General features: G+C 38.2%; 1 protein-coding gene across 1 annotated transcript in view; it reads right to left on the bottom strand.

The window, feature by feature from the left end:
- Positions 1–26,004, bottom strand: part of C8H3orf22 (chromosome 8 C3orf22 homolog) — a 54,632-nt gene that overhangs the window by 12,651 nt on the left and 15,977 nt on the right. The window contains exons 4-6 of the mRNA XM_074198445.1: positions 23,514–23,536; positions 14,729–14,871; positions 11,459–11,576 (exon numbers count right to left, since the gene is read on the bottom strand). Of these exons, the coding sequence (XP_074054546.1) occupies positions 11,459–11,576; positions 14,729–14,871; positions 23,514–23,533 (281 nt within the window). The 5' untranslated portion in view covers positions 23,534–23,536. The remainder of the gene's footprint in view (positions 1–11,458; positions 11,577–14,728; positions 14,872–23,513; positions 23,537–26,004) is intronic.

Here is a 26,004-nt window from a genome sequence, read left to right as displayed (position 1 = left end):
GCAGGAGTTCTTACTTGTACTTGGGCTGTTCATAGGGTATTTCAGAAGTCTTCTTGGATGACTTCAGCTACTTTGAATTTAGCCCCCAAATCATTCTGGCTCTCAATAATTAGCCAACAATAGGATACAGGCAAACTCCATTTGGTCATTGTTTGGTTCCTGACTAGCTCAGAGTAAAATATAAATAGCAATTGTTTCTGGTTGGGCCCAAAATCCTGAGGGCCTTCCACTCCCAGATTGATTTTTTTGACTACTCAAAAGAGGTCATATTTTTTGTTTCATGTCTTTCTTACCTGCTCTAATCACATAATGGGAGTTATCTCAATCAAACAGACCTGATAAAGACCTTCCCTTAAGACCATGACCTCCCACTGCATCCAGGGCCATCTCCAATTGTTCCAATCCATATCTGGTTTCACTGGACCCAAATGATCCAAAGGAGAAAATGAGGCTGGCAACTTTGCACAATCTTCTCTCACTTAAATACAATTCACTTGCCTGTCCTGGCATCACAAAGGATAAACAACAACAAGGAATATAGAAAGAGTAAAGGCCACAATTCATATTCTATGGAGTTTTAGTCCAACAAAATTTTCCAGTGGGCAGTAGGGTTACAGATGTCCTGAAACTGTAAGTACCTTCTTTTTCAATAATATATGCATATAGCCAAGCAGTATCTACCAGGGTATCTTTCATGTAGGCTATGATGTTTTTTCCCCCTGAAAGGCAAGGAAGTGTCCTTGAGGCTTAATTAAGAGACTTAAATAGAACAAGTGCTTGTCCCAGCTTCCCAGTGAAATAAGAGACCAGTGGTCAAGAAGAAGGCAGTGTCCTCAGACTTGGCAGATGTTTCTTTGCTATATGGACACCTCACTTTGCAAACAAGCAGAGCTGCATTTATTTGAACCACCATGATATTCTTGCCATTTAACCTTCTCATGTTATGCAATAAACATTCTTGTGCTAATGTTTAGATGGTTTACAAGTGTCTCAGACCTTAACTTCCAGACTGGACTCAGGTTAGATGTCCTTTATACTACTTCTTTTGTTCAAGTCATATTTGTTGACATTTTCCTACATCATCTCTGCATTTTAATTCTTTGGAAAACTCAGTGTTCCATGATCTGCAATTATGACCTCTTCTGAATATAAAACTATTATTTTTTTTTCCTTTCAAACATGGAATTTGTTATCAGGAACTATCTAGGAATCAAAGAACACTACACAAATTTTGTCAGAGACACTGGAGTGAAGAAGACAGAGTATTAACTGGATTTAGGTCCAGGAAGACCTGGGTTTGAATCCTCATAAACTTAGTTAGGTGACCCTGGGGCAAAGCCATGTAAACTCTTTGGGATTCCATCATTGTATCCCAGAATATTTGATAAACAATTTTTGAGTTCTAAATTGATATTGCCATTGGCAGCCATGTACGACTGCTTAGCCAGAGAGAAATCTTATGGCTAAGGTGGTTTCTGGGCTCTTTGGGCCTCCTAGGTCACCACACCTTGGTGGTGTGATTGTTGCCTCCATTACAATTCATTTAGGGATGAAGAACCAAGATGGCAGAGAGAAGCCAGAAAGTTGGCTGAACTCTTCCCAGTTTTTCCTTGGAAACAATGTCAAATCAAGCATCTAAAAGGATTCTAGAACAACAGAACCCACAAAAAAGATGGAGTGAAACAATTTTCCAGCTTAAGATATCTTAGAAAGACTTCAAGAAAGGTCTGTTTCAGTTAAGGTAAAAGGGAGGAGCCCAGCCCAGCACAGGCAGGGTGTGGGCAAGCCATTGGGAGGCTCTAGAAGATGTTTAATCAGCAGAATGACAGTGTACAAATTAAATATAAAATCAGTTCCATGTTTTGGGGAGGCCCCTTGGTCAACAGGTCAGTAGCATAGCAGATCAGCTGTGAGCCCTCCAGCTCCAGTGCAGAAAGCAAATTGAATTCCCCTGAACCCAGGCACAACAAGGGGAGGCCATCCCACCATGAGAGGCAAGCTGCCTGAAAACAAACTGCAGAAAACCAGTGACCGGGTCCCTAGTACCCAGCACAAGAAACTTGGGACAGTACCACCCTGCAGCCCAGGAGCAGAGCTAAACTTTTTAAAATGAGCAAAAACACCACAAAGAACCCCAACCATAGAAAGATACTACAGTGACAGGGAAGATAAAAATACAATTCACTTAGTAATATAGTAGCCAGTTGTCTTTACTTTTATCCATTTTCCACTTTTCAGTGTTAATAGATTTTTTACATTTGTTGGGTTGGAGCTGCTATAATTTCACAAGGTATCATCTCATCTGTATCCTTTCTTTAGACATAGAAAGAAATATAATACATAGATTCTTTACCAGTAAGGCCATGAATATTACATTTTGGTTGGAAGTGATATGAGATGAAAAAGTGTGGAGTCAGAAAATTCCATTCAAGAAAAGACTGGGAGTCACAGTTCTGATTGGGAGATATATCAGAGGAGAGGAAGGGAGCTATCATCTTGGTCAATAACTGGCCTCCACCAAGATGGCATTTTGCCTTTAAAATAGGGGTAGGTCTGTCACAAAATTGAATTTCATGACCACCTAAAAACTGAACTGAGTCTGGGGGGTTGGGGTGGAGCCAAGATGGTGGCATGAAGGCAGCATTTCCCAGGAATTTCTTACCCAAAAAACTCCAAAAGCCATCAAATTATGACTCTAACCAAAATTTAGAGGAGCAGAATCCACAGAAAGACTTGAGTGATACATTTTCCCAGTCCAAGATAATTTAGAAGTTCCACAGGAAAGGTGTTTCACCAGGACTGGGAGTTGGACAAAGCTCCAGTTGCAGTGCAGCCCAGGAACAGCTTAAAGGGGCAGGGAGAGAATTCTGCTACGCCAGAATGAGTGTGGAGTGAGGAACACCAGCTGCAGAACCTGTAGCAGGAATGGGGGAAACCAGACTGTACCTCCAAAGCACAGTCCACAGATGATAAGGGGGTCAGGGGAGACTGCAGAAATTTCTCTGGTATCCCTCGGGGCAGGACTCTGCTGTTTGCCCACACTCAGATCTAGGTTGCAGTTTGGCCTTCCATACTAAGATAGCCGATCAGGGCTCCTCCTTACAGCTCCAGGACAGAGAGAAGTGCTGTGGTCATCTACATATCAAAGCACAGGTAAGAGAGCATAAGACCTTGGAGGAATAAAAGTCCCAGTGGGGTATCCCCCCCCAAAATAAACCCCAATGCCTTGGAAGTGCTGTAAATTAGTCTTGGGCTGAAGAAGTGAGTAAACAATAGAAAAAAGAAGAATTTGACCATAGAAAATTACTTTAAGACCATGGAAAGATCAAAACACCTACTAAGATGATAGCAAAATCAAAGCTTCCACATCCAAAACCTCCAAGAGAAATAGAAAAAATGGGCTCAGACTATGGATGAGCTAAAAAAAGACTTTGAAAAGCAATTTAGGGAAGTGAAGGAATAATTGGGAGGAGAAATGAGAGCGATGCAGAAAAATCATGAAGACCAAATCAGCAACTTGGTGAAAGAAATACAAAAAAATACTGAAGAAAATAATATGATAAAAACCAGTTTAGACCAAATGGAAAAAAGCAAAACAAAAGGCAAATGAGTAGAAGAATGCCTTAAAAAGCAGAATTGGCCAGCTGGAAAAGGAGATAAAAAAGCTCTCTGAAGAAAATAACTCCTTCAGAACTAAAGGAAACTGATGACTTTGCAAGAAATCAGGAAGAAATAAAACTCTTCCAAAAAAGCCAAAAATTAGAAGAAAATGTGAAATATCTCATTGGAAAAAAACAACCAACCTCGAAAACAGATCCAGAAGAAATAATTTAAAAATTATTGAGCTCCCTGAAAGTCACAACCAGGAAAAGAGCCTAGACTTCATTTTTCAAGAAATAATACAGCAAAGAGGAAATCAAAGCAATCCATAGTGATATGGAAAATTGCTCCAAATCATTACTTATTAGAGAAATGCAAATTAAAGCATCTCTGAGATACCAGCTCACACCTCTCAGACTGGCCAATATGACAAGAAAGGACAATGATCAATGTTGGAAGGGATGTGGGAAATCTGGGACACTAATACACTGTTAGTGGAACTGTGAACTCATCCAACATTTATGGAGAGCAATTTGGGATTATGACCAAAGGGCAACAAAAATGTGCATACCCTTTGATCTAGCATTACCAGTACTGGGTCTATATCCTGAAGAGATGATGAAAAAGGGTAAAAACATCACTTGTACAAAAAATATTTATAGGAGCAGCTAGGTGGTGCAATGGATAGAGCACTGGCCCTGGAGTCAGGAGTATCTGAGTTCAAATCCAGCCTCAGATACTTAATAATTACCTAGCTGTGTGGCCTTAACCCCATTGTCTTGCAAAAGCCTAAAAAAAAATTATAGCAGCCCTGTTTGTGGTGACAAAGAATTTGGAAATTAAGTAAATGTCCTTCAATTGGGGAATGGCTTAGCAAACTGTGGTATATGTATGTCATGGAACACTATTGTTCTATTAGAAACCAGGAGGGATGGGAATTCAGGGAAGCCTGGAAGGATTTCCATGAACTGATGTTAAGTGAGATGAGCAGAACCAGAAAAATATTATGCACCCTAACAGCAACATGGGGGTGATGATCAACCTTGATGGACTTGCTCATTCCATCAGTGCAACAACCAGGGACAATTTTGGGCTATCTGCAATGGAGAATACTATCTGTATCCAGAGAAAGAATTATGGACTTTGAACAAAAACCAAAGACTATTACCTTCAAATTCAAAAAAAAAACCCATTATCTTATTATGTAATTTTTACTATCTCATACTTTAGTTTTCTTCCTTAAGGATATGATTTCTCTGTCATCACATTCAACTGAGATCAATGTATAACATGGAAACAATGTAAAGACTAACAGACTGCCTTCTTCAGGGGTTGGGGAGGAGGGAAGCAAGAATGGGGGGAAAGTATAATACTAAAAAAAAATAAAATCTTTCTAAAAAAAAAAGGAATACAGCAAAATTGCCCTGAGATCTAGAAGCAAAAGGTAAAATAGAAATTGAGGGAATTCACCGGTCACCTCCTGAAAGAGATCCCAAAAGAAGAACTTCCAGGAATATTATTGCCAAATTCCAAAACTCCCAAATCAAAGAGAAAATTCTAAAAGCTTCCAGAAACAAGCAATTCAACTACTGATGCTCCATAGTCAGGATTACACAGGATCTGGCAGCATCTACATTAAGGGCTCATAGGGATTAGAATATGATGTTCCAGAAGGCAAAAGATCTTGGTTTACAACCGAGAAGCAACTACCCAGCAAAACTGAACATTCTCTTTCAGGGGAAAAGATGACCTTTCAATGAAATGGGATTTTCATACTTTCCTATTGAAATAACCAGAGCTGAACAGAAAGTTTGATCTCCAAGTACAAGACTCTGGTGAACCATAGAGGAGGTGAATGAGAAGGACTAACTATGAGGAACTTAATGATATTGAACTGTTTGTATTCCTGCATGGGAAGAAGATATTGATAACCCATATGAACTTTCTCATTTATAAGAGCTGTTAGAAGGAGCATATATAGACAGGGCATAAGAAGGAGTGGAATATAATGGTATAATATAGTAAAAAGATGGAGTCAATGGGTAATAAAGGAAAGTACTGGGAGGAAGGGAAAAGAGAAGAAATTTCACATAAGAGGTAAAAAAGCTTTTTCAATGGAGTGGAATGGAGGAAGGCAAGGGGAATGAGTAAGCCTTCATTCTCATCAGAAATGGCTCAGGGAGGAAATAACATACACACATAATAGGGTGAGGAAATCTATCTTACCCTAGAGAAAAATGAGAAAAAAGGGATGGGATAAGGGGGAATGGGGGAAGGGAAGTGGGGAGTAGATGGTACAAGAGAGGGAAGGTCGTGGGACAGGGTATTCAGATACAACACATTTCTGAACAGGGCCAGGGTGAAAGGAAAGAGAGAATGAAATAGATGAGAGTGGGGAGGAAGAGAGTAGAGGGGAAATACAGTTAGTGATAGCAACTGTGTGAAAATTTTGAAGCAACTTCTCTGGTGGATTTATGATAAAGAAAGCAACTCACCCCAGAAACAGAGCCATTGGAATCTGAACACAGACTGAAGTACATCTTTTCTGTCTCTCACTATTCTTGAGGTTTCTCATCTTCTTGGGGGGGGGGGTTATGTTTACTCTTATAACAAAATTATTGTAAAAATATAAAATAAATAAATCTAAAAAATATTTACCAATAAAAAAAGATTGAACTGAGTCAGCAGTATCAAAGAGAATTGATAATGCACCTCTGTCCAGATCACTGTGTTCTTAACCTCCCCAAGCATATATTTTACATAGCTGAACAAGTCAGTAAATGTTGTTACTGGGGTCCCCAAAAATCCTAAGTATATTATTGAATAGTAGGTTGCTTATCACCAGGCTTTCATTGCAAAATGAAGCACTGTCTGCCAGGCCTTTCAATAGATGATAGGTAGATACTAGCAGATATGTAGAAGTCTATAATATGTTAACACTCCCTTCCTTGCAAGGAAATATTTTATTTTTTTGGACTACAAACAATTGAATATAAAAGATAAGCTTCCAAAAAAATGAAAGTGGAAAACTAAAATTTTTTAATTATTTTTAAAAAAATTAATGAAGACAAGTATCCTGAGCTGCCACTAGCAGCAGAACTAGTTGAGGCTCAATAGTGGCCCAATTCATAATCTATAGAAGGGTTTGTCCAAGTGACCATCTGCTAAGTGCCTTAATTCAGGTTTTTGCAACAATAATACGTCTACTTGTAGATCATAATATCTGGGAACTTGATCTGGCTGAAGCCCCCAGATCTTCGGATTAATAATCTTGGATCCAAAGGCATACTAATAATATCCTTGAGCTCCTGAAAAAACCTCTTGATTCTCTACAGAAGTATATTGCCAGAGGACCCACCTGCCCTGCAAGGTAAATGACAACAGTTATCATTTTATTCTAGATCAGGAGTTGGAGCTCCATAGAAGGATTTTTTTTAATTTTAGGTTTTTGCAAGGCAAATGGGGTTAAGTGGCTTGCCCAAGGCCACTCAGCTATGTAATTATTAAGTGTCTGAGGTCAGATTTGAACTCAGGTACTCCTGATTCCAGGGCGGCTGCTCTATCCACTACACCACCTAGCTGCCCTTCCATGGAAGGCTTTCACTAGTCCAAAGTTTGAGAGGTAGGTATTCTGCCTGTCTGGTCAGCTTGCATGGGGTAGAGCAATTAATTCCAAAGGAAGAGCCAGAAGTTGACTTCCTTCAAAATGGAAAATTCATCTTTGTAGTGTAGATGATTCCTCAGGGGTCTGTTTTCAATATTGTTCTAGATTTAAAATCTGAGAGAGAAAGAGCCCTTGCTAAGGAGCTTGTGATACAGCAGTTGCTTACCATTTTCCAGTCCCAGGTTGTCTGTTTAATGCACAGTAGACAATACTTCATATCCCTTGGTAGGAAAAGAGTAAGCCCATCATGTGCTCTGGTGATAAGGATAATCCCCAGGGCAAGAAAGGTGAAGAGTTATTCCCTCCAGGGAAAGAAATTAGGCTCTAATTGAGCATAAATTAAAGGCCAGGCTGAGACAGAAACAGATTTCAAGAACAAAGATTCCAAGCCAGTTAGTAAGAACTAGTAGGCAATTTGCAAGAAATAGCCATGATTTAGTCCTCTGGCACAATACCTCCCAACTCTCTGGGGTTATGTCCTTTCTCTTCCATGAACTGATGAATGATTTACTAATGAGATCATCAATTGTTTCAGTCAGATCTTCTTCCTGACTTAGCTTTGCCAGTAGGATGATCATAGGATTGGATACTTGACCCAGTATCAAGATGACATTCTAATGGTTGTGGACGTACCCTTAGAGACAGTACATTTTCTTCCTTCTCTCCTCCCTCTTCCTCCATAATCACAAAGGATGCAACTCTTTTGACACAGGAAAGTTTTCATCCCACAGGTTCACTACTATATAATTTTATTTTTAAAATTTAAAAATTCAAGAGACATTTTTGTCTCTCATTTTTAAACCACTTTTTAACTACCTGAAACATTAAAATATGCTTCTCTATTACGTGTTATCACCACACTACTCCCTAATCAATGAGTTGATGAAATGAACTAATCGGGCTTTGAAGCAATACCATAAGGAGTGTAATTTCTACCAGCAAGACAACTGGTTAGCATTAGCTCCCTCTATTCTATTTTCTTCAATTTGCTTTTTTTTCCCCTGCATTGTAGATTCATACCACCATAACCTATAAGAAGCTATAAGAATTAGCATCCATATGTACTATCCTAGAACTCAATCTTGATGAGCTCAAAGCTAGCTATAAATGGGGAAGAAATTACCCTCAAATTCCTAGACACTCTGTGTATTATACAAAGGCATCCCTGTGCCCACCCAATCAATTTACCCTTCTTCCAGAAATCAGAAAAGAGCTCCACTGAGGCCTTCCCCATTACAAAAGTAGTCTTTCAACTTGACCATCAGAAAGATCCACCTATCCTTTTCTCAAAAGGTTTGTGAAAACTGTGAGCAACAAACAGCATAACTTTGGCTCTCTTTGATATGATAGATAACCCAGGAGATTATGTGATCTTTGAGAACCTGCATTCTTGCTGCATGGGAAACCATGGATTAGCTTGTTGATTGGAAGGAACAGGGGCTAGGAGAACAAATTCAGGGGCCTGCTCAGAATCTCTATGCAGCTCGTAATCCAGGTTGAGGTTTCTATATGTTGTCTTCCCACAGATCTCACCTTTATAGCCCAAGTAAGGTGAGAGATAATGTTAGGTCCTTGACCAATGCAAGAATAGGTTCAAGAGGCATAGAGATGATTTTTAAAAAGCAAACACATAACTTGCAGCCTTACCTATCAAATAAAGTGTGGCAAGCCCATGGAATAACCCTAACTGTATTCTCCCCTGCTCCACCTCCCCCAGCTATGTCTCCCTACAGGAGATGAGATTGTTGAAACCTTGACAATTCTACCAGCTTCTTTAATAAGGATTAAAGAGTCCTATTGGAGTCAAGTTTTCCTCTTTTCCTCTTTCCTCATGCTTTGGTTTGAAAACTTTGTTCTTTATGAATGACTGATTCTAGATGCTAAATCAAGTCCTCCCTAGACTTTGAGAATTAGACTAGTAAATGCCTCTAGATCAGGAGTGGGTAATCTCTTTTTTTTTTCCTGCCAGGAGCCATTTGGATGGTCATGACATCTTTTGCAGGCCAAAAAAAATTATCAATCTAAAAATTAGCCTGCTATATATGGTTAACATTTTATTAACCCCTAAAAGTTCCTAGATTTATTGTATTTTGAGTCCCATTTGTGGTTGTTGTGTCAGCACCAGACCAAAAGATTCTGTGGGCCTTATATGGCCTGCAGGACCAACATTCCCCACCCCTGCTCTAGACCTTAACTGCTATAACTGGGTCAGTTTGGGATCTGGATCTGAAACACATCATCAACTTTTGATTTCCATCTGCTTCTATGGCCAATGGCATACTCCTCCAATTCAATAGTTTTATATTTCTCTCCTTTTGTGTTTGCCCAAACTTTTCACTGGGTCTCCCTACTTGGGTTCATGGTTTTCCAAGGGGATTTTCTTGACAAAGAATGCTTCTCTGTCATCCCTTCCCTCAAATACATGAATGTTTTTGTGCCATGGACTCCTTTTTTCAAAATTACATTTTTAAATGAATCATATACTATACATAGAATTATGAAGAAAACCAATTATATTGAAATACAATGATTAAAACTGACATTTTTAAAAATTCACAGACCTTCAGGTGAAGAACCTCTACAATAATTTGTGTACCAACCCCACCCTATTATACTATATTATATAGTACTATATGCATGCATACTACTGTATTCTACTTAGGAAAGTTAATCTTTCTTACTGATGCCTATAGAATCAAATTTGCTTCATATTAAATTATCAAGTTTTATTGCCTTTTTATACACTCTACACATTGTTCCTTCTCTATTTTAATTCACAACTTTCTAAATTCCTTCTCTACTTTTATTCTTTCATGGTCAAACCTGATACAGAGCAACTCAACTTATTTTAGTTGAGCAATTCTTTCTTCCATTTCTAGTTTATGGACCTCTTGATTAAATAAATACTTTCTTTCAAGTCCTCTTCAAACTTACCCAAGAGCCTCTCATTCTGATATCTTAAGCCATAGTTGAGAAAACCAAATCTTGTTCTTTAATATCATCTTTGAAGCTATCTCCTTTCTCTACTAAGAACCCAAGCTATCACTAGAAGAAGAAACACCTAGTCCCCCCAAGGGCTTCAGTTTCTTTATCAGGATTTCTTTCCACATCTCTATAGATACTCATCATATTTCTCCTGATGACACTATTAATGAGATACAGCTTATGGCAAATGCTGTATGCATTCTATAGGAAGTCAATGCAGCTCCCCATGGGTCATATATTAGGCCTACATGTAACCACTTCCATACCACTCAGAATAGAGTCACCAGCCTCCATACCACCTCTCTTCCCATTTCTAAAGCAAGAAGTAGATTTCCTTGTATCTGCTGAAACTTTGAATACTCCCCATGTATCTCCTCTTCCTTAGTTTGTCTAGATTTAAAATTTATGGCAAGACCTTCATTCTCTGTTGTATGGTCCCAGCAGTTAAGTATTCCCTTTCCTTTCCTTTTTCTTATGTTACATTCTCTAACATCAATATCTTGACCCTATTTTGATTACTTTTCCTTTTTTATGACTTTTTTTTACTTCCTGACTGACATCCTTCCTGGATTTTTTAATTAAGTTAATAATGTCTCCTGTCTGTATCTTGTTTGTAAAATAGTTGTTTCCACATTGTCTCCCCATTATATTGTCAGCTACTTGAAAGTACGGACTCTCGGGTTTGGGGTCATTTTTTTTTATGTAATTCCCAGCACATAACAAAATATAAATGTTTGTTGACTTGACTTCTTTCATTCCATCTAGGAGCCACCCTTCACCCTTCTTACTAGGTGATACCAAGCTCTTCAAGCAAAGGAGACCAAGTTTGTATTTATTTCAGAGACTTTTCTGTGCCTCTGGCAGTAAGACAAATATAACACAATTGAATTGCGGCAAGTCATTGGAACAGTTCTTCAGCTCTCTTCAATTACTATCTCCCAGTACAGAAGTGTGTTAGGTTTTTAAAATGAAATTGCAGTTCCCTATGACTTCCACAAATTAACTCCAAGATCAAGACCAGTTCAGTGGCTGGTGGTCACCACTTACAAGAACAAATTTGTTCACACCTCCAAACTTCCTTTTGTAAGTTAATATGTTCCAAGTGTGAGAATCAACCACCACCACCAAATCTGCTAGCAGAGCATGGGACCAGAGGATGACTCAGGAAAAGACACAGAAGGGAGTTCAGACTTTCGAGTTTCTTTTTACCTGTATGGAAAGTTAATGGCAAATGGTTCTATAATCTCCTCCTTCTTACTTTTGTCATTTGTAAGAATTTGTCCCAGAGAACAAAAGCTGGAGTTTTCATGTCCTAGAATGCCAGGATCTGGAAAACAAGATTCAAAGGTTAGAGACCCAAGGATGAGAGGGAGCTGAGACATTGATTGTATCAGAAGAGGAAAGAGTCAGGATACCTGAATGCCAGACCAAGTCACACTTCTAGATCAGGGTTGTTTTGCCCATTTATAGATGATATTTTTCTTATCTATAACCCAAAGTATATGAATAATAAAAAAAGGCAAGTGGCATAGGTGGGAGAGAGCACTAGACTCAAGACTGAGTTCAAATCCAGTCTCAAACCCTTATTATCTATGTGACCCTGAGCAAGTCACTAAACCTCTGTTCACCTCAATTTCCTCATCTGTACAATGGGGATAAAGGCACCTACCTACCAGGGTTTGAGTTCCAAATGAGATAATTGCTTAGCTACAGCCAGTCACACAGTCTTACATAAATGTTAGCCACATTAGCCATGGGGAGACTGTCATGAAAGTATTTCACACTTCATCTTTGCTTCCCCATTCAGTTCCATTCTCCATTTAGATTTACCATCTGTAGTTCTCACTCTCAACTCCATTAATCTGGTCATTTTACTACCCTGTATTTTACCAATCTCTTCTCATCCACTCTCGTCACTATAGGGGAATGTCCTTTCTCTTCCAAGCACTCAATCCAATCTCTCTTCACAGAGATAACTCTAATTTTCACATACCTTGACTTTCTCCAGAAATCACTCTGTGGCATGATCACTAGACTGAGAACCAACATTTCATGTGCTCATTCAATTTTTTTCGACAGTTGGTCTACTATCTTTTCTTGTAGCTTAGAGCTACCTTGGGAATAGACAACCCAGTCTCCAAACTTCTTTACACCTGCAAACATGAAGATTCCCTTGGTCCAGTTTTACCAATCTACTCCTATCCTTTGGCCACCACCAGTCATTTGCTGTCAAAAACACTTTAAATGAGCCACTTCACCCGATGGGAGCTGACTTAACTGATTTCCAAAGTGCCTACCACCTCAGGATTCTTTGATTTAAAGATGAATGTCTGAGTGAAGCTGTTGTTTTGAGTTCAAGTCATGGGAACCGCCTGATAATTTTAATAAACTCATCAGTATGGATGCTCACAAGATAACAAAGCAGAAAAAATTTAATATATCTATATTTAAAAAATACAAACCAGTTTATATGATGACTTTTTAGTAAATATATTAAAGACAACTGTGGCCATATGCTAAAGATTTAAGCCTTGGAGTGCAATCCACATCCTATGATGGCCTCAAGGGAGAAGTAACTTAAATCACAATTGATACTGTTCATTATTTTTCTCAAGGTCGTCACCAGGTTACTGCTGGAACAAAATATTATTATAAATTTAACCCTCCATTCCTGAAATTTTACCATTGCCTATAATCAGAGGAGATGAAATGGAATGATCATAAATTTAGAGCTAGGAGGGTCCCTGGAAACCCTCATTTTGCAGATGAAAAAACTGAGGTCCACAATTTAAGTGACTTGCCCAATGTCACACAGATAATAAATGAGAAAGGAGGCTTCTAAATACAGGTTCTCTGACCCAAAATTAGTAGCCCTTTCCACACCCTATCACCTTCTCTCTTGACGTCCTTACTATCATGATAGAAGAGTTCAAAATGCTAGGGTTGGAGGAAAGACATCTTAGGTATGGTATCACAAGATCAACTCTCTTGGGGAAGAAGGAACAGACCCATTCTTTGTGATTCTAGAGAGCCAAACTCGAACCAATAAGGGGAAGACAACTTTATAATAGGTGGCATTTATAAAATATTTTATGTTATCTCATTTAGTCCTCACAGCAACCCTATGAGACAGGTGTGATTATTATCTGCATTTTAAAGATGAAAAGTTGAGGGTAAGAGAGGTTAACCTACCTAATGTCACCCAGTTAGCTGGTGCCTGTGGCAGGATTTGAACTCAGGTCTTCCTTACTCTAAGTCCAGGGCTCCCTCAATTATACCATGTGGCTGCCTCTAGGCTGGATTACATTTTAAACATTCAATAGAAATAATTTTCTTCAAAAAAAAACCATGCCTTTTAAAGTTCATTTCTGAATTTCAAAAAGAAAGACTTTCTACCAGATCCATCCAACAATTCAATAGACTATCTCAGGGATTTTCCTATGCCCAATGGATGGAGCACTGAACCTGGAATCAGAAAACCCTGCTCAGAAACTTAATAGCTGTGTGACCCTGAGCAAGTTACATAGCTAACAATTATATATAGCACACTAAATATATTACATTTAATCCTCACAACAATCTGGTGCAATGGTTATCATCCCCCTTTTTACAAATGGGCTAACTGAGATTGAAGAAGATCAAATGACTTTCCCAAGATCCTCTCACAGGTCTTTCCAACTCCAAAGTCGGGAATACCCTGCAATCTCTAGCTGCCATAAGGAAAGTATAGTAGTGGTTATAAATATTCATGGTGGAATATCAATTATCAGGAGTACTGCAATGGGAATTCTTGTTCTGGGTAACTAGATAACCTTCTTCCAGATCCAACATTCAACATTCTATGTACTGAAATACAATATTGACTGATGATATCTCAAGACAAATAAAAGCAAGAAAAAAATATTATTGTTATTCAAATGTGTTTATCTCCTTACCTAGAGATTTTTAAGGCAAATGGTTAAAATTCACACTTCCAATGGACTAGGTGACTTCTTGAGTTTTTTTAGAAGTTAGAGTTTTTAATTTTTTGATCCTATAAGCAAGATGAATGTAAATGTGGAGGGGGGGAATAGTAGAATTAAAAAGCCAAGTCTAAAATAAGAAAAAGTATATATTTATGACTTGATGAAAGAAAAGATTTTCTAGCCCTTAGTGAGCTCCCCCCTCATCAGAAGTCTTCTGATGTCACTTGTCAGGTGGTTTGTAGATGAAATGCTTGTTCAGGAATGGCTTGGAAAAGTGTCTGAGTTCCCATGAAATTCTAGGACTTAGGGATTCTGATTTTTAAAAATCCTCAGTTTGAGTCCTCATTTCAACATATGTTAGCATGGGTGTTCATTCACCATCCAGCCAGCTTCACTTTGATGGTAAGAAGTGCATCTCTTTGGAGGAATAATTGCCTGGAGCTAAAGAATCCTATGGTCCTTCCCATCTATAGGAAGGCATTAAGTTACTATCTTAAAAAAAAAAAAGTCTTACATAGGCGCACATTAATTGGCCGGTCACAGTCTTTATGTTGCTTCATAACTTTTTTGATCTGGTCTTCCTTGAAATGAAAGTCCACCACTTTCTGCTTGTGGACAAATTTCTGTGAAAATTTATTTCTTTCACTGAACTCTGACCTGGTAGGGAAGAAGACAAAGAAATATTGAGAACAGTTTATCTGGACCTTGGGGCGGGGGGGGGGGGGGGGGGGGGGAGGCCAGGGTAATCAAAGCACTAATATTTAATGAACAATCTATGAGAGTTCTGAAATCAAGGAAATTACAATTAAATTGAAAAAACAAGATCTACATGCATTAAATATCTAAGAACAATAGATCTCTATATAATGAAATAATAACTTAGATTATTGTATACACCAAGTGTTTTTTCACCTTGTTTGTGACAGACTCCTTTGGTCATTTGGTGAAACTTTAGGACTTCTCTTCAAAAACTAATATTTAAAATTCATAAAATAAAATATTTAGATTACACTAAAAACATCTCTCTTTTAGCAAATAAATTGAGTCTAGCAAAATAAATAACATACTCGGGGCAGCTAAGTAGCACAGTGGATAGTGCACCGGTTCTGGAGTCAGGAGGACCTGAGTTCAAATTCAACCTCAGACATATAATACTTACCTGTATGACCTTAGGCAAGTCACTCAACCCTATTGCCTTACCAAAAAAAAAGTAATATAATGGCAATGAATAAAAATATATCCTTCATTCTGCAGATGTTGTCTACCACCTCACCTGCATATTGAACCCAGTGAAATCCCAGTTGGTTAACTGTATTGATCGAGATTCTGAAGGACTTTCAATGTTATTTTCCTTTACATTATTGTGGTTTGACTATATGATTTTCAAGTTTTAAAAAATGCTGTGATTCTGTGATTTTAGAAGACCATCACAAGTAATCCTTTGTGTAGCAATCTTATACTGCTATTTTGCTCATTAGGAAGTATTAATGATATAAAACTTGGAAGGTCCCAAAGTCATTTAACCTAAACTCTAACAAAGTCCTTGGTCTCTTCTACAGCATATTCAAGAAGTCATCTAGCCTTTGTTTTAATAACCTTCATTGATAGGGAACACATTAAGCATTGATGTAGCCCTTTCACCTTTGGACAGCTCTTACTGGTAGGAAGTATTTGTGGACTTCCTGAGTTCAAATCTAACCTCAAGCACTTACTAGTAGTCTGACCCTGAACAAGTCACTTCACCCTGTTTGCCTTAGTTTCCTCATCAGAAATATAGGCCAAAGAAGAAAATGGTAAACCACTACAAGATCTTTGCCAAGAATACTCCAAATTAGGGGCGGCTAGGTGGCGCAGTAGATAAAGCACGGGCCCTGGAGTCAGGAGTACCTGGCTTCAAAAACGGTCTCAAACACTTAATAATTACCTAGTTGTGTGACCTTGGGCAAGCCACTTAACCCCATTTGCCTTGCAAAAAAAAAAAAAAACTAAAAAAAAAAACCCACCCCAAATTGGGTCATAAAAGGTTGGACACCAATGAAAAATGACTGGATTGAATTTACTGATAATGTAAATCTCAGTCATCTTCCCTGCAACTCCTATCCACTGCTCTTTGTTCTACTCTCAAGGCTAAACAAAATAAATCTATTACTACTAAATCATTCATAGCTTCTCACAAAAATAAAATAATAATACAGAGAGTTCTCTAGTGTTTCACTAAGTGCTCTGCATTTCTGTCTGGACATTATGGAGTAAATATACCCAAGAGAGTCCACATATATCTTAGTAGCAATCAAAGCTCCTCAGCTCCTCAATGACCTAGGAAAGTAATCAAACTTTCCCTAAGCTGAAAGGGGAGAATTTAGCTGAATGAGATTCTAAAGTTGTACCAAAATGGAAATGAAAACAATAGATAAAATGTAGAAGGAAATTTTTTTTTATTTTTAACCCTCTCTCATCTAGTAACTCCTTTGTCCCAGAACCTATTCCTCAGCTTGGATTTCAAAGCCCTCTAGAATGTGTTCCTCTTTTTGTCATATGTTCTATAATCACTCCCTTTCAAAGATTCTCCATCTTAATTAGCTTTTTCTAATATTTTAAAACAATTTTATTTAAAATTTTGAGTTCCAAATTACAAATCTTGGAATTTCCATCTCCATCAATTCAAGTAATCCCCTCCCTGAGAGGGCAAACAATCAGATATAGTGTATAAATGTGTAATTATAAAAACATTTGATAGTAGTCAATTTATACAAGAAGACTTGAATAAAAGAAAAAAAGAAAAAAGTGAAAAATAGCATGCTTCAGTTTGTATTCAATCAATATTGGCTCTTTTTCTGAAGGTGAGTAGTATGCTTCCTTATTAATCCTTTAAGATTGTTTTAGATCATTGTATTTCTAAAAATAGGTTGCCATTCACAATTTGTCATTGAACAATACTGTTACTCTGTACAGTGTTTTGTTGGTTCTAGTCACTTCATTATTCATCAATTCATGTAAGTCTTTCTATGTTTTTTAAATCATTCTGTTTGTCACTTCTTATAGCTCAATAATATTCCATTACAATAGTATACTAGTTTGTTTAATCATTCCCCAATTGATAAACATCCTTTGATTTTCACTTCTTAGCCACCACTAAAAAAAATTTGCTATAAATATTTTCATACAAATGGGTCCTTTTTCCTTTTTTGGATGTCTTTGGGATAAAGACCTAGCAGTGGTATTGCTGGATTAATGGATATGCACAGTTTTACAGTCCTTTGGATATAGTTCCAGATTGCTCTCCAGAATGATTGGATCAGTTCACAATTCCACTAACAATTCAGTTTTCCCTCATCCCCTCCCCTCTAATATCCAACATTTTTCTTTTTTGTCATATTAGCCACTCTGATAGGTGTGAAGTCGTCTAGTTCAGACCAACTAAGTTATTTCTAATGCTTTCTATACATAACTAAATCATTCAATGCCTTGGAATTCCCATCTCCATCAATTCAGGCCTTCTCTCCCCTAATTTCAAGTCCTATTCAAAGCTCACCTATTCCACAAGCTTTTTTCACAGTTATAAATTCTATTGCACTCTGATCATTATGCTCCATCTGGACCTATGTTCCAGGTAATCCCCAACTTAAAAGAATAAGTCACAGACATCCTATATATAACCCATGGATACCACCAATCATCCTGCTTGTCATTTATTATAGCACAATAATATACCATTACAACCATATGCCACAATTCCCCAATTGATGAGTATCCCTTTGATTTTCAATTCTTATCCACTAGAAAAGAGCTGCTATAAATATCTTTATACAAATAGGTCCTTTTCCCTTTTTTTGGATGTATTTGGGATAAAGACCTAACAGTGACTAGATAGCAGTCAAGCTGCCCTAGGTATATAAATGATGTTTGTCCTTCATTTTTGAAGAAGACTATGATATCAAACAGGTGATGCCCTGACATGCAAATGAATTGTATTTGAGTGAGAGGATGCTGTGCTAAGTCACCAGTCCCATTTTCTCCTCCAGAGTCATCTGGGTCCAATGGCCAGAATATGAAACAGGATGATTGGAGCTGTAGCTAGATTTGATGCAATCAGGATAAATTGACTTGCCCATGATCACACAGCTAATATCAAGTGTCTGAGGTCAAATTTGAACTCAGGTCCTGTGCTCTACCCACAGCACCATCTAGCTGCCCCTAGGCTAGTAGATTCATATAATGAATGGTCAGGGAACTATTTTCTTTTTTTTTGAAGGCAAATGGGATTAAGTGGCTTGCCCAAGGCCACACAGCTAGGTAATTATTAAGTATCTGAGGCCTGATTTGAACTCAGGTCCTTCTGACTTCAGGGCCAGTGCTCTATCCACTGTGCCACCTAACTGCCCCATCAGGGAACTATTTAACCCAACATTGCTTTCCTACTTTTCCTTTCTTCTCCCTCAGAGAGTCTGTGTACACACCACACTTCTCTCTTTGTTCTATGTCTTCATCCTTTTTAATCTTCCCTCCCTCTAATCCTCTTTCTTCTTACCCAATTTCAGTTCTACCCTTCCTTTTCTCTTACTTTTTCTAAAGCCCTTTCTTCATCCCTCTCTTCCATTTGTCAAAAAAAATCCTAAATTCTGACTAATCAGCATTACAATACTATTATTATACTCATATCAAAGAAAAGTCTTAAGGTTTTTTTTTTAGGATTTTGCAAGGCAATGGGGTTAAGTGGCTTTCCCAAGGTCACACAGCTAGGTAATTATTAAGTGTCTGAGACCAGATTTGAACTCAGGGCCTCCTGACTCCAGGGCCGGTGCTTTATCTACTGCACCATCTAGCTGCCCCAAAAGTCTTAAGTTTTAAAGCAAAATTAGGGAAAAAATAAAGAATCAATACCACTCACTTCCATGTGTCTGAAAGTCCTTTTAGAATCTTCACAAGTCATAGGATTATAGATCAAGAACTAAAATGGATCATAATGATCAGCTAGTTCAGATGGGGAAACTGAGGCCCAGAAAGTGAAGGGACTTACCCAAGGTCACATAGGTAGTAGGTAATAAAACTAGAATTTGAACCCAGGTCCTCAGATTCCAAATCTTGAATTTTTTTTTTAGGTTTTTGTAAGGCAAATGAGGTTAAGTGGCTTGCCCAAGGCCACACAGTTAGGTAATTAAGTGTCTGAGACCAGATTTGAACCCAGGTACTCCTAACTCCAGGGCTGGTGCTTTATCCATATGCCACCTAGCCACCCCCTAAATCCTGAATTTTTTTAAGCCACCTCCAATTTTACCTTATTCTAATTAAGCTGATTTTTTCTTACTCATCAATGTTCAAGATAATTCAGATCAAATGGCCTTAAATTGGTTTTTTTTGCTTAATTTCTACAATGGTTACAGTTATCTTATAAAGTCTTACTCTGATGCCTCATGGAGAGGTACAGAGGACTCTGGGTTCCTATAAAGGCTGTTAAATGGAGCACAAGCTTGGGAGGTCAAGCAGAAAGCTGGAAAAGTTTTAAATCTGCTCCCAGTAAGGACCTTGTATAAGTGATCTCAACGCATCAGCTGATTTAAGTCGGGAGAGATTCATCACCAGAAGATTGGTTTGGCTAAAACCAGTCATGAAGACAAACTACTAAGTGTTTCTATTTTTAAAATGTCATGAGAACCCACATCAACAAAATCCTGGATATTTTACAACAAAAGTTTTCTACTGTATCTAATCAAAAACATTTAGTGTTACAGGAACATTAGGACCTTAATGGGGTAACTAAGTCATCTAACCATTGCATATAACATGGTTTCTGCAGGAAAACATATTCTGAATTTTAAAGAACAACTGATAGGCAAACTTTTCATAGTTGGGAAGGGCCTGATGGCCAAAGAAATCTGTACTTTTGGGAAATCATGAAAATGGACTTACATGATGACATTGTTCACTCTGCCATATGATATGCCCTCTTACCTGTGGTGGGTACCTCAGTGAGCCCCTACTGTGGTATAAGATATTATCCTTTGCCTTCCTGATGCCTACATTGTAACTGATTTGGGTGCAATGAAATCTTTTAAGGAACAACTCTGTTCAAAATGTTTTCAACATGGATTTAGTTGCTTGATCCTTTGTAACCGAAAGTTTCAGAAGGAACTTCTTGCTGCTCAATTCATGTCAGACTAATTCTGACCCACTTTGGCAAAGATACTTTTGCCATTTCTATCTCTATCTGATTTTACTGATGAGGAAACTGAGGTAAACAGGGTTAAATGGCTTCCCCAGGGTTACTAGTTAGTAAATGTCTGAGGCCAGATTTGAACCCAGGAAGATGAATTTTCCTGTCTCTAGCTGCCCCTCGGGAGGAACTCCAAGGTGTTAAAGAAAAGTAACTAGCAACCTAGTGAATACGGCTCAGATCAGAGCCAACTGATTGAATAAGAGAGTTAGGAGGTATTGCAATTCAATCTTTATAGAGAGTAGAATGAAAGAAAAACTCAGAACTGGAAAAACTCAGATTTTGGTCAAGGCGGGGAGGGGGAGGAGGGGCCTGTACGTCCTGAGTGGAGGGGCAACTTAAATTTTCACCTACAGGGATGGAAGGAAAGTCGAGGTGAACATTCACAGAACAATGATTCCTGTACTCTCATCCCTAGGCTGGTGCCTGAAGCCTTGTCCACCAGGTGGCCAGACTCCTCTGACCAGCTGGTCTAACCAGCCCATTTCTTCTGGGTCTCAAGACTGTCTGAATTTTACATTCCTTGTGACTTTCTCCTTCAAGCTGGAATCTCTATATACTGACACTACTTTCTTCCTTTTCCCCAGGCCCACCTCCCAGGTTTCTTTCTATAGGATCTTGGGATGACAGAATAAAGAAACTGAAAGGACTTTGGATATCAAGTTGAATATCTTCAAATAACAAAGGAGAAGACTAAGACTGAGAGAAGTAATACTGATAAGTATCTGAGACAGAATTTGAATCCAGGGCTTCCAAACTCCACTCAACAGGTTGCCTCTCAAAATTTCACACCTTATCTGTCTCCTTATAACCTCAGCTTTATCCTTGGCTACTACAAGGTAATTTTCATATATTCTTTTCTGTATTAACTGTATTAACTCTAGCTATGGTCCATCACATAGCCATTTATCATCTGCCAGACCCATCTACCAGTCCCAGCTCCGGTCTCTTTTCCACTGTTGTGTATCTTACTGCTTCCCATAAGTACCTAGGGCAAGTATTGCAAAGATCTAGGTTGGAGGGAATAAAACAGAGCCCCTAAGACACACTCATAAAACTATTTCTAGCAAGGTCTCCCTGTAGGAGGGCTCAACTTGGCCTTCTATCTATGTTGAATAATAACTTTTTAAATTATTTTTAATTTTTTTCCAATTACATGCAAAGATAGTTTTCCACAATCATTTATGGTAAGGTTTGCATTCCACATTTTTCTCCCTCACTTTCCTTTCCCCCTCCTCCTGACAGAGAGCAATCTAATATAGGTTACACATGTACAACTATGTTAAACATATATACACATTAATCATGTTGTGAAACAAAAATCAAAAGGGGGAGAAAAAAACTATGAGGGGGAAAACTATAATAAAATAATTTTTTTAATTGAAAATAGTAAGCTTTGGTCTGCATTTAGATTCCATAGTTCCTTCTCTGGATGGGTATGGTGTTTTCCATAATATGCACTTTAGAATTGTCTTTGATTACTGCACTGCTGATATAAGCACAACCATCATAGTTGATCATCACACAATGCTGCTCTCAGGGTACAATGTTTTTTCTGGTTATGACTTTGCTTACTTCTATGGTAAATAATTATTCCTGCTAAGTAGGTGTTGAGCTCTTTGTTCCCACACCACTGTCAGGACCTTCTAAATTTGGAGCTTCAAGTTACCCTAACACAGTCCCCATTCTGCCACCCACAATCTGGTAGTAACATTCTCTTTCTGGTAAATTATTCTGACAACTGAGAATCTGAAAATGGAGAAACAGGAAAGGAGAAAACTAAGCCAGAAACCTAGAGAATCCACTAAAAGCCTTGGGAGATTTTGACCCAAGTGAAATTTGAGAAAGTGAAAATCATCAAGGCTGTCATTTTTTAAAAACTGAGAGCTGGGATAAAAGAAAGAAAAAGTTAGAATAGGAATCATTATAAGACAAGTGTATTTGTATCTAAATAGTCTGCTTTGAAAATGAGACTGCTTGGATGTACACATACTATCACTAAACCATATTGAAATTGTGTTTATCAGTAAGTGAGGCTCAAGCAGACATCCATTCTCATGAATCTCAGAGGAGATAAGAGCAATGGTGGCAGTTTAACCTAAATTTCTCATATAAGGGGTACCTCTTAGAAATGTGAATTAAATGAGTAAATGCTTTGATAGCTAAATTGGCCAAATGAAAGCCATAAGTTGAAAGCTTTGCTGAAGGGGGAGATAGAACAAATATAGAAAAGTCAAACATAATAAAAACAATGTCAGAAATCATTCTAAACTGATATGCCTGGGTCCCTTCTCCTTCTGCTGTGCTACTGAGCAGGGAGGGGATCGACTGTGAGCTGACGCTGAGAAGCAATAGGAGAGTGTGTTGAATTCCAATGGCTGATGGCTATTAGCCATTCTGAGTGACAAAGAGCAGAGTGAGTGACCTACTAGTGACAACTGACCCACCTGTCATCATAGGCACTGTGCTCCAGAATCTCATAACACATAACCAGAGGGCAAAACTCAGTCTAAGTAAGGCACATTCTCATCCCATGATTTCTTCTAGAGGGCTTGGTTGTGGCAGCAAAAATATCATAGCTCTCACTTTACAGCTATGAAATGCTTTCAATATTTATATTATATATATATATATATATATACACACATATTAGATTTCATCTGATCCTTGCCTCAATCTCAAAAATTTGAGTGTTGTTTTTTTACTTTTACAGGTCAGGAAAATTGAGCTTCAGAAAATAACCAATGTCATTGAACTAGTAGGCTCAGAGAATCAGGGTTCAAAAGCACAATTCTTCTGGCTTGAAGTTCAGAATTTTCCTTCTGTTTGGTACTTTAAGTACCAAAGGAACATTATTATAAGGAAAGGGTCTTGAATAAATATGAAAAGTTTGCTCATTAGGTGTGACCTAGAAAGTCCAGTCCCAAGGGACCTAATTATACCAAAATCTCAGTATGACAAAAATGCATATTCTGTAATAGTAACAGAGTTCACTAATACAAGAAATTATGGTAAAAGAATGAAAGGAAACTTGAAAAACAGACAACATTAAATCTCTTATCCAAAAACCTTGTGAAGATTTCCATACCTCTGGCCTTCAGCTTCCATATTCTAAAATAGAAAACAAGAGAAAGTAGTTAGTTTTTTCCAATTATTCTAGAACAAATAGTTATTCAAAAATCTGAAAGTAAATAAATCTTTCCAACTCTCTTTCTGATTAGAGACTATATTCACCATTACTCCAGAGTCTAGACAAATGATACTCCTGGGGAGGCGATTGAGGATGGGGAAAAATTCTCCTTTCTCTCTAGGTTATCATAAGCTTTGGTCATCTGCAGATTTCCAAACTCCCCTGCCATCTCTTATTTATGCAGGTCAGTGAGGAAAGGCTTGGCACAGATAATCCAGAACCATATATAATCATATAATCCACCATACACATAAATTCATGAATATGAATAAGATACAGGTGCCATTCCCCAACATGTGAGTGACTGGAAGTCAGGATCAATTTTGCTTATAAACAGAAGAGGGAAGTCTGTGGAGAATATCTAAGGTTATGTGAATTGGGAGGCAGTGATGTAAGTTATCCCCTTTACCCAACCTCTTGGTCCACTGAAAACAAGACTCCCTGTCTCTCTCTCTCCCCCCCTTTCCCCATAAAGAGGAAAGAAAAGGGGAAAGGATACTGTTGGATTCCATCAATGCCATGCCCCTTTGGGAGGGTACCAGTTTTTCCCCTCTTACCTCCTTAAGGTCTCTTTTATGTTGTCTTTCCCCATTCTACTTAAGGGCAGGAACTGCCTTGAATACTTAGGACAGTGCCCAGCTAATAGGTGGCATTTAATAATTGATGCTTTGTTGTTTTGCATGAAGCCAAGAGCCCTGATACCAAGTGTCCTGAGCAAGTTATCTCAATATAGAGATAGGCAGGTGGCTATTCATTAAATGGGACTTGAAGGATAGTGAAAAGCATGCCTGTCCAATAATCTCTTCCCCCAACCATAAGTTTTCATAAATTAAAAAAGCTAACATAGCATCTTAGGATTTAGGATAAAAGGTTAATTCTGCAATCTATTAGCAGGGTTTTTATCAGATTGGCTATAGTGAAGTGGGGTCCTGGAATAAGGAAGTTTGGATGAGCAATGAGGGGAGTTTTGGAACTTGAGATAACATTGTAGTGTTTTACAATGGACTCCTTGGTGAGAGGACCCCCAAGAGAAAAGAGATCAGGGAAAGGAGAGGAGGTCCAAATGTGATCTTCAGCAGTCCCTGGACAGGCTAAGCATGAAGACTTTCAAGCAACCATTAAGCAAATTCAAATTTGGAAACTACCAAGCTCAATTTTGGGGGTCTCAGAATGATATCTAAGCGTCCTTTCTGATGGTCCTGGAGGAGAGGCTGGATCTGAGTCAGATAAAGGTTCTTCTTGGCTCCCTTCTCTGCCCCTGGCTTAGCAAGGGCTTTTGGGAGGGGTTCATATAATTAATGAAGTAAAGCTTGAAGGGACCCCTTAGAAGTTATTGAGTCCCATCCCCTCATTTTACATCTGAGACAATGGAGTCACTGGGAAGATAAATTACTTGCCCAGATTTAGCTAGTAAGTCCTACTATACCCTAAAAGCAAAAAGAGGACAATGAGCATGGAATTGTTCCCACTCAGCATTCTAAGGGTTAGAGGTGGAATGTTCAGACACTCAGAACCCTGTTTTCCAAGTCACTGGAGATGCTGAGGCCCTATTTCCCTTTAAAGAGGCTAGGAAGGGAAGAATTTGGACAAAAATCCAAATGATTCATTCAGGGCCATCCTAAGGTCCTTAGGGTGGTAAAGGATAAACTCCTATTAACCTGAAGGATTTATGGTCCAGAAAACATCTCTAAAGGGATTGAATAAACCTGGTATAATCTCTGGGCAAAACATCACAAGCTTCTAGAACTCAATCCATATCTTTGTCAATGTCCCTGGGAAGATAATGTTTAGCTTTTCTAAGAAACCATAATTATCCTTAAGAAGTTTGAACCCTTGACTCTCTATCCTTTCATAACAATAAGGACCATATGCATTCAGCATTCAATAAAACTAGGTGGGGTCACAAAATAATTGGAATAGGTTTTGACTTTTTAAATATCAATAGATATAGACTAAGCCCACAACATTTCCCAGTAGCCTCCTGCAGTAATCTCTGTGAAGCTAAATCAAAGTTTAGGGTAAATTGGGCTGAAAGATCTATCTTTTTCTATGCCTTATACCATGATGCTCAACATCCTTCTCCCATTCAAATCTGAATGTTCTGTTAACAATAATTTATTCCCTCATGGAAAATATCAAGTATTTGGAAGGGATTCATTCTTTGGTATGAAGAAGGGGATATGGTATATTGTCATCTTTGTCACTGTGGTAGGAAAGAGTCTCTTCCCTAGGAAGAGACTTTAGAAAATTCAATTTAACAATTATTTATTAAGTTCTCTACTAAGTGCAGAATTGAATCTCACTGCAAAATCACAGAGATAAAACAGAGCATGTAGATAGTTGTCTAATTTGTCTTTGCATAAGATTGGCCCTGGGAAAAAGAATCTGG

This window comes from Macrotis lagotis, chromosome 8, assembly GCF_037893015.1.
Source record: "Macrotis lagotis isolate mMagLag1 chromosome 8, bilby.v1.9.chrom.fasta, whole genome shotgun sequence".
NCBI lineage: Eukaryota > Metazoa > Chordata > Mammalia > Peramelemorphia > Peramelidae > Macrotis > Macrotis lagotis.
This window is presented reverse-complemented; position numbering and strand designations above follow the sequence as displayed.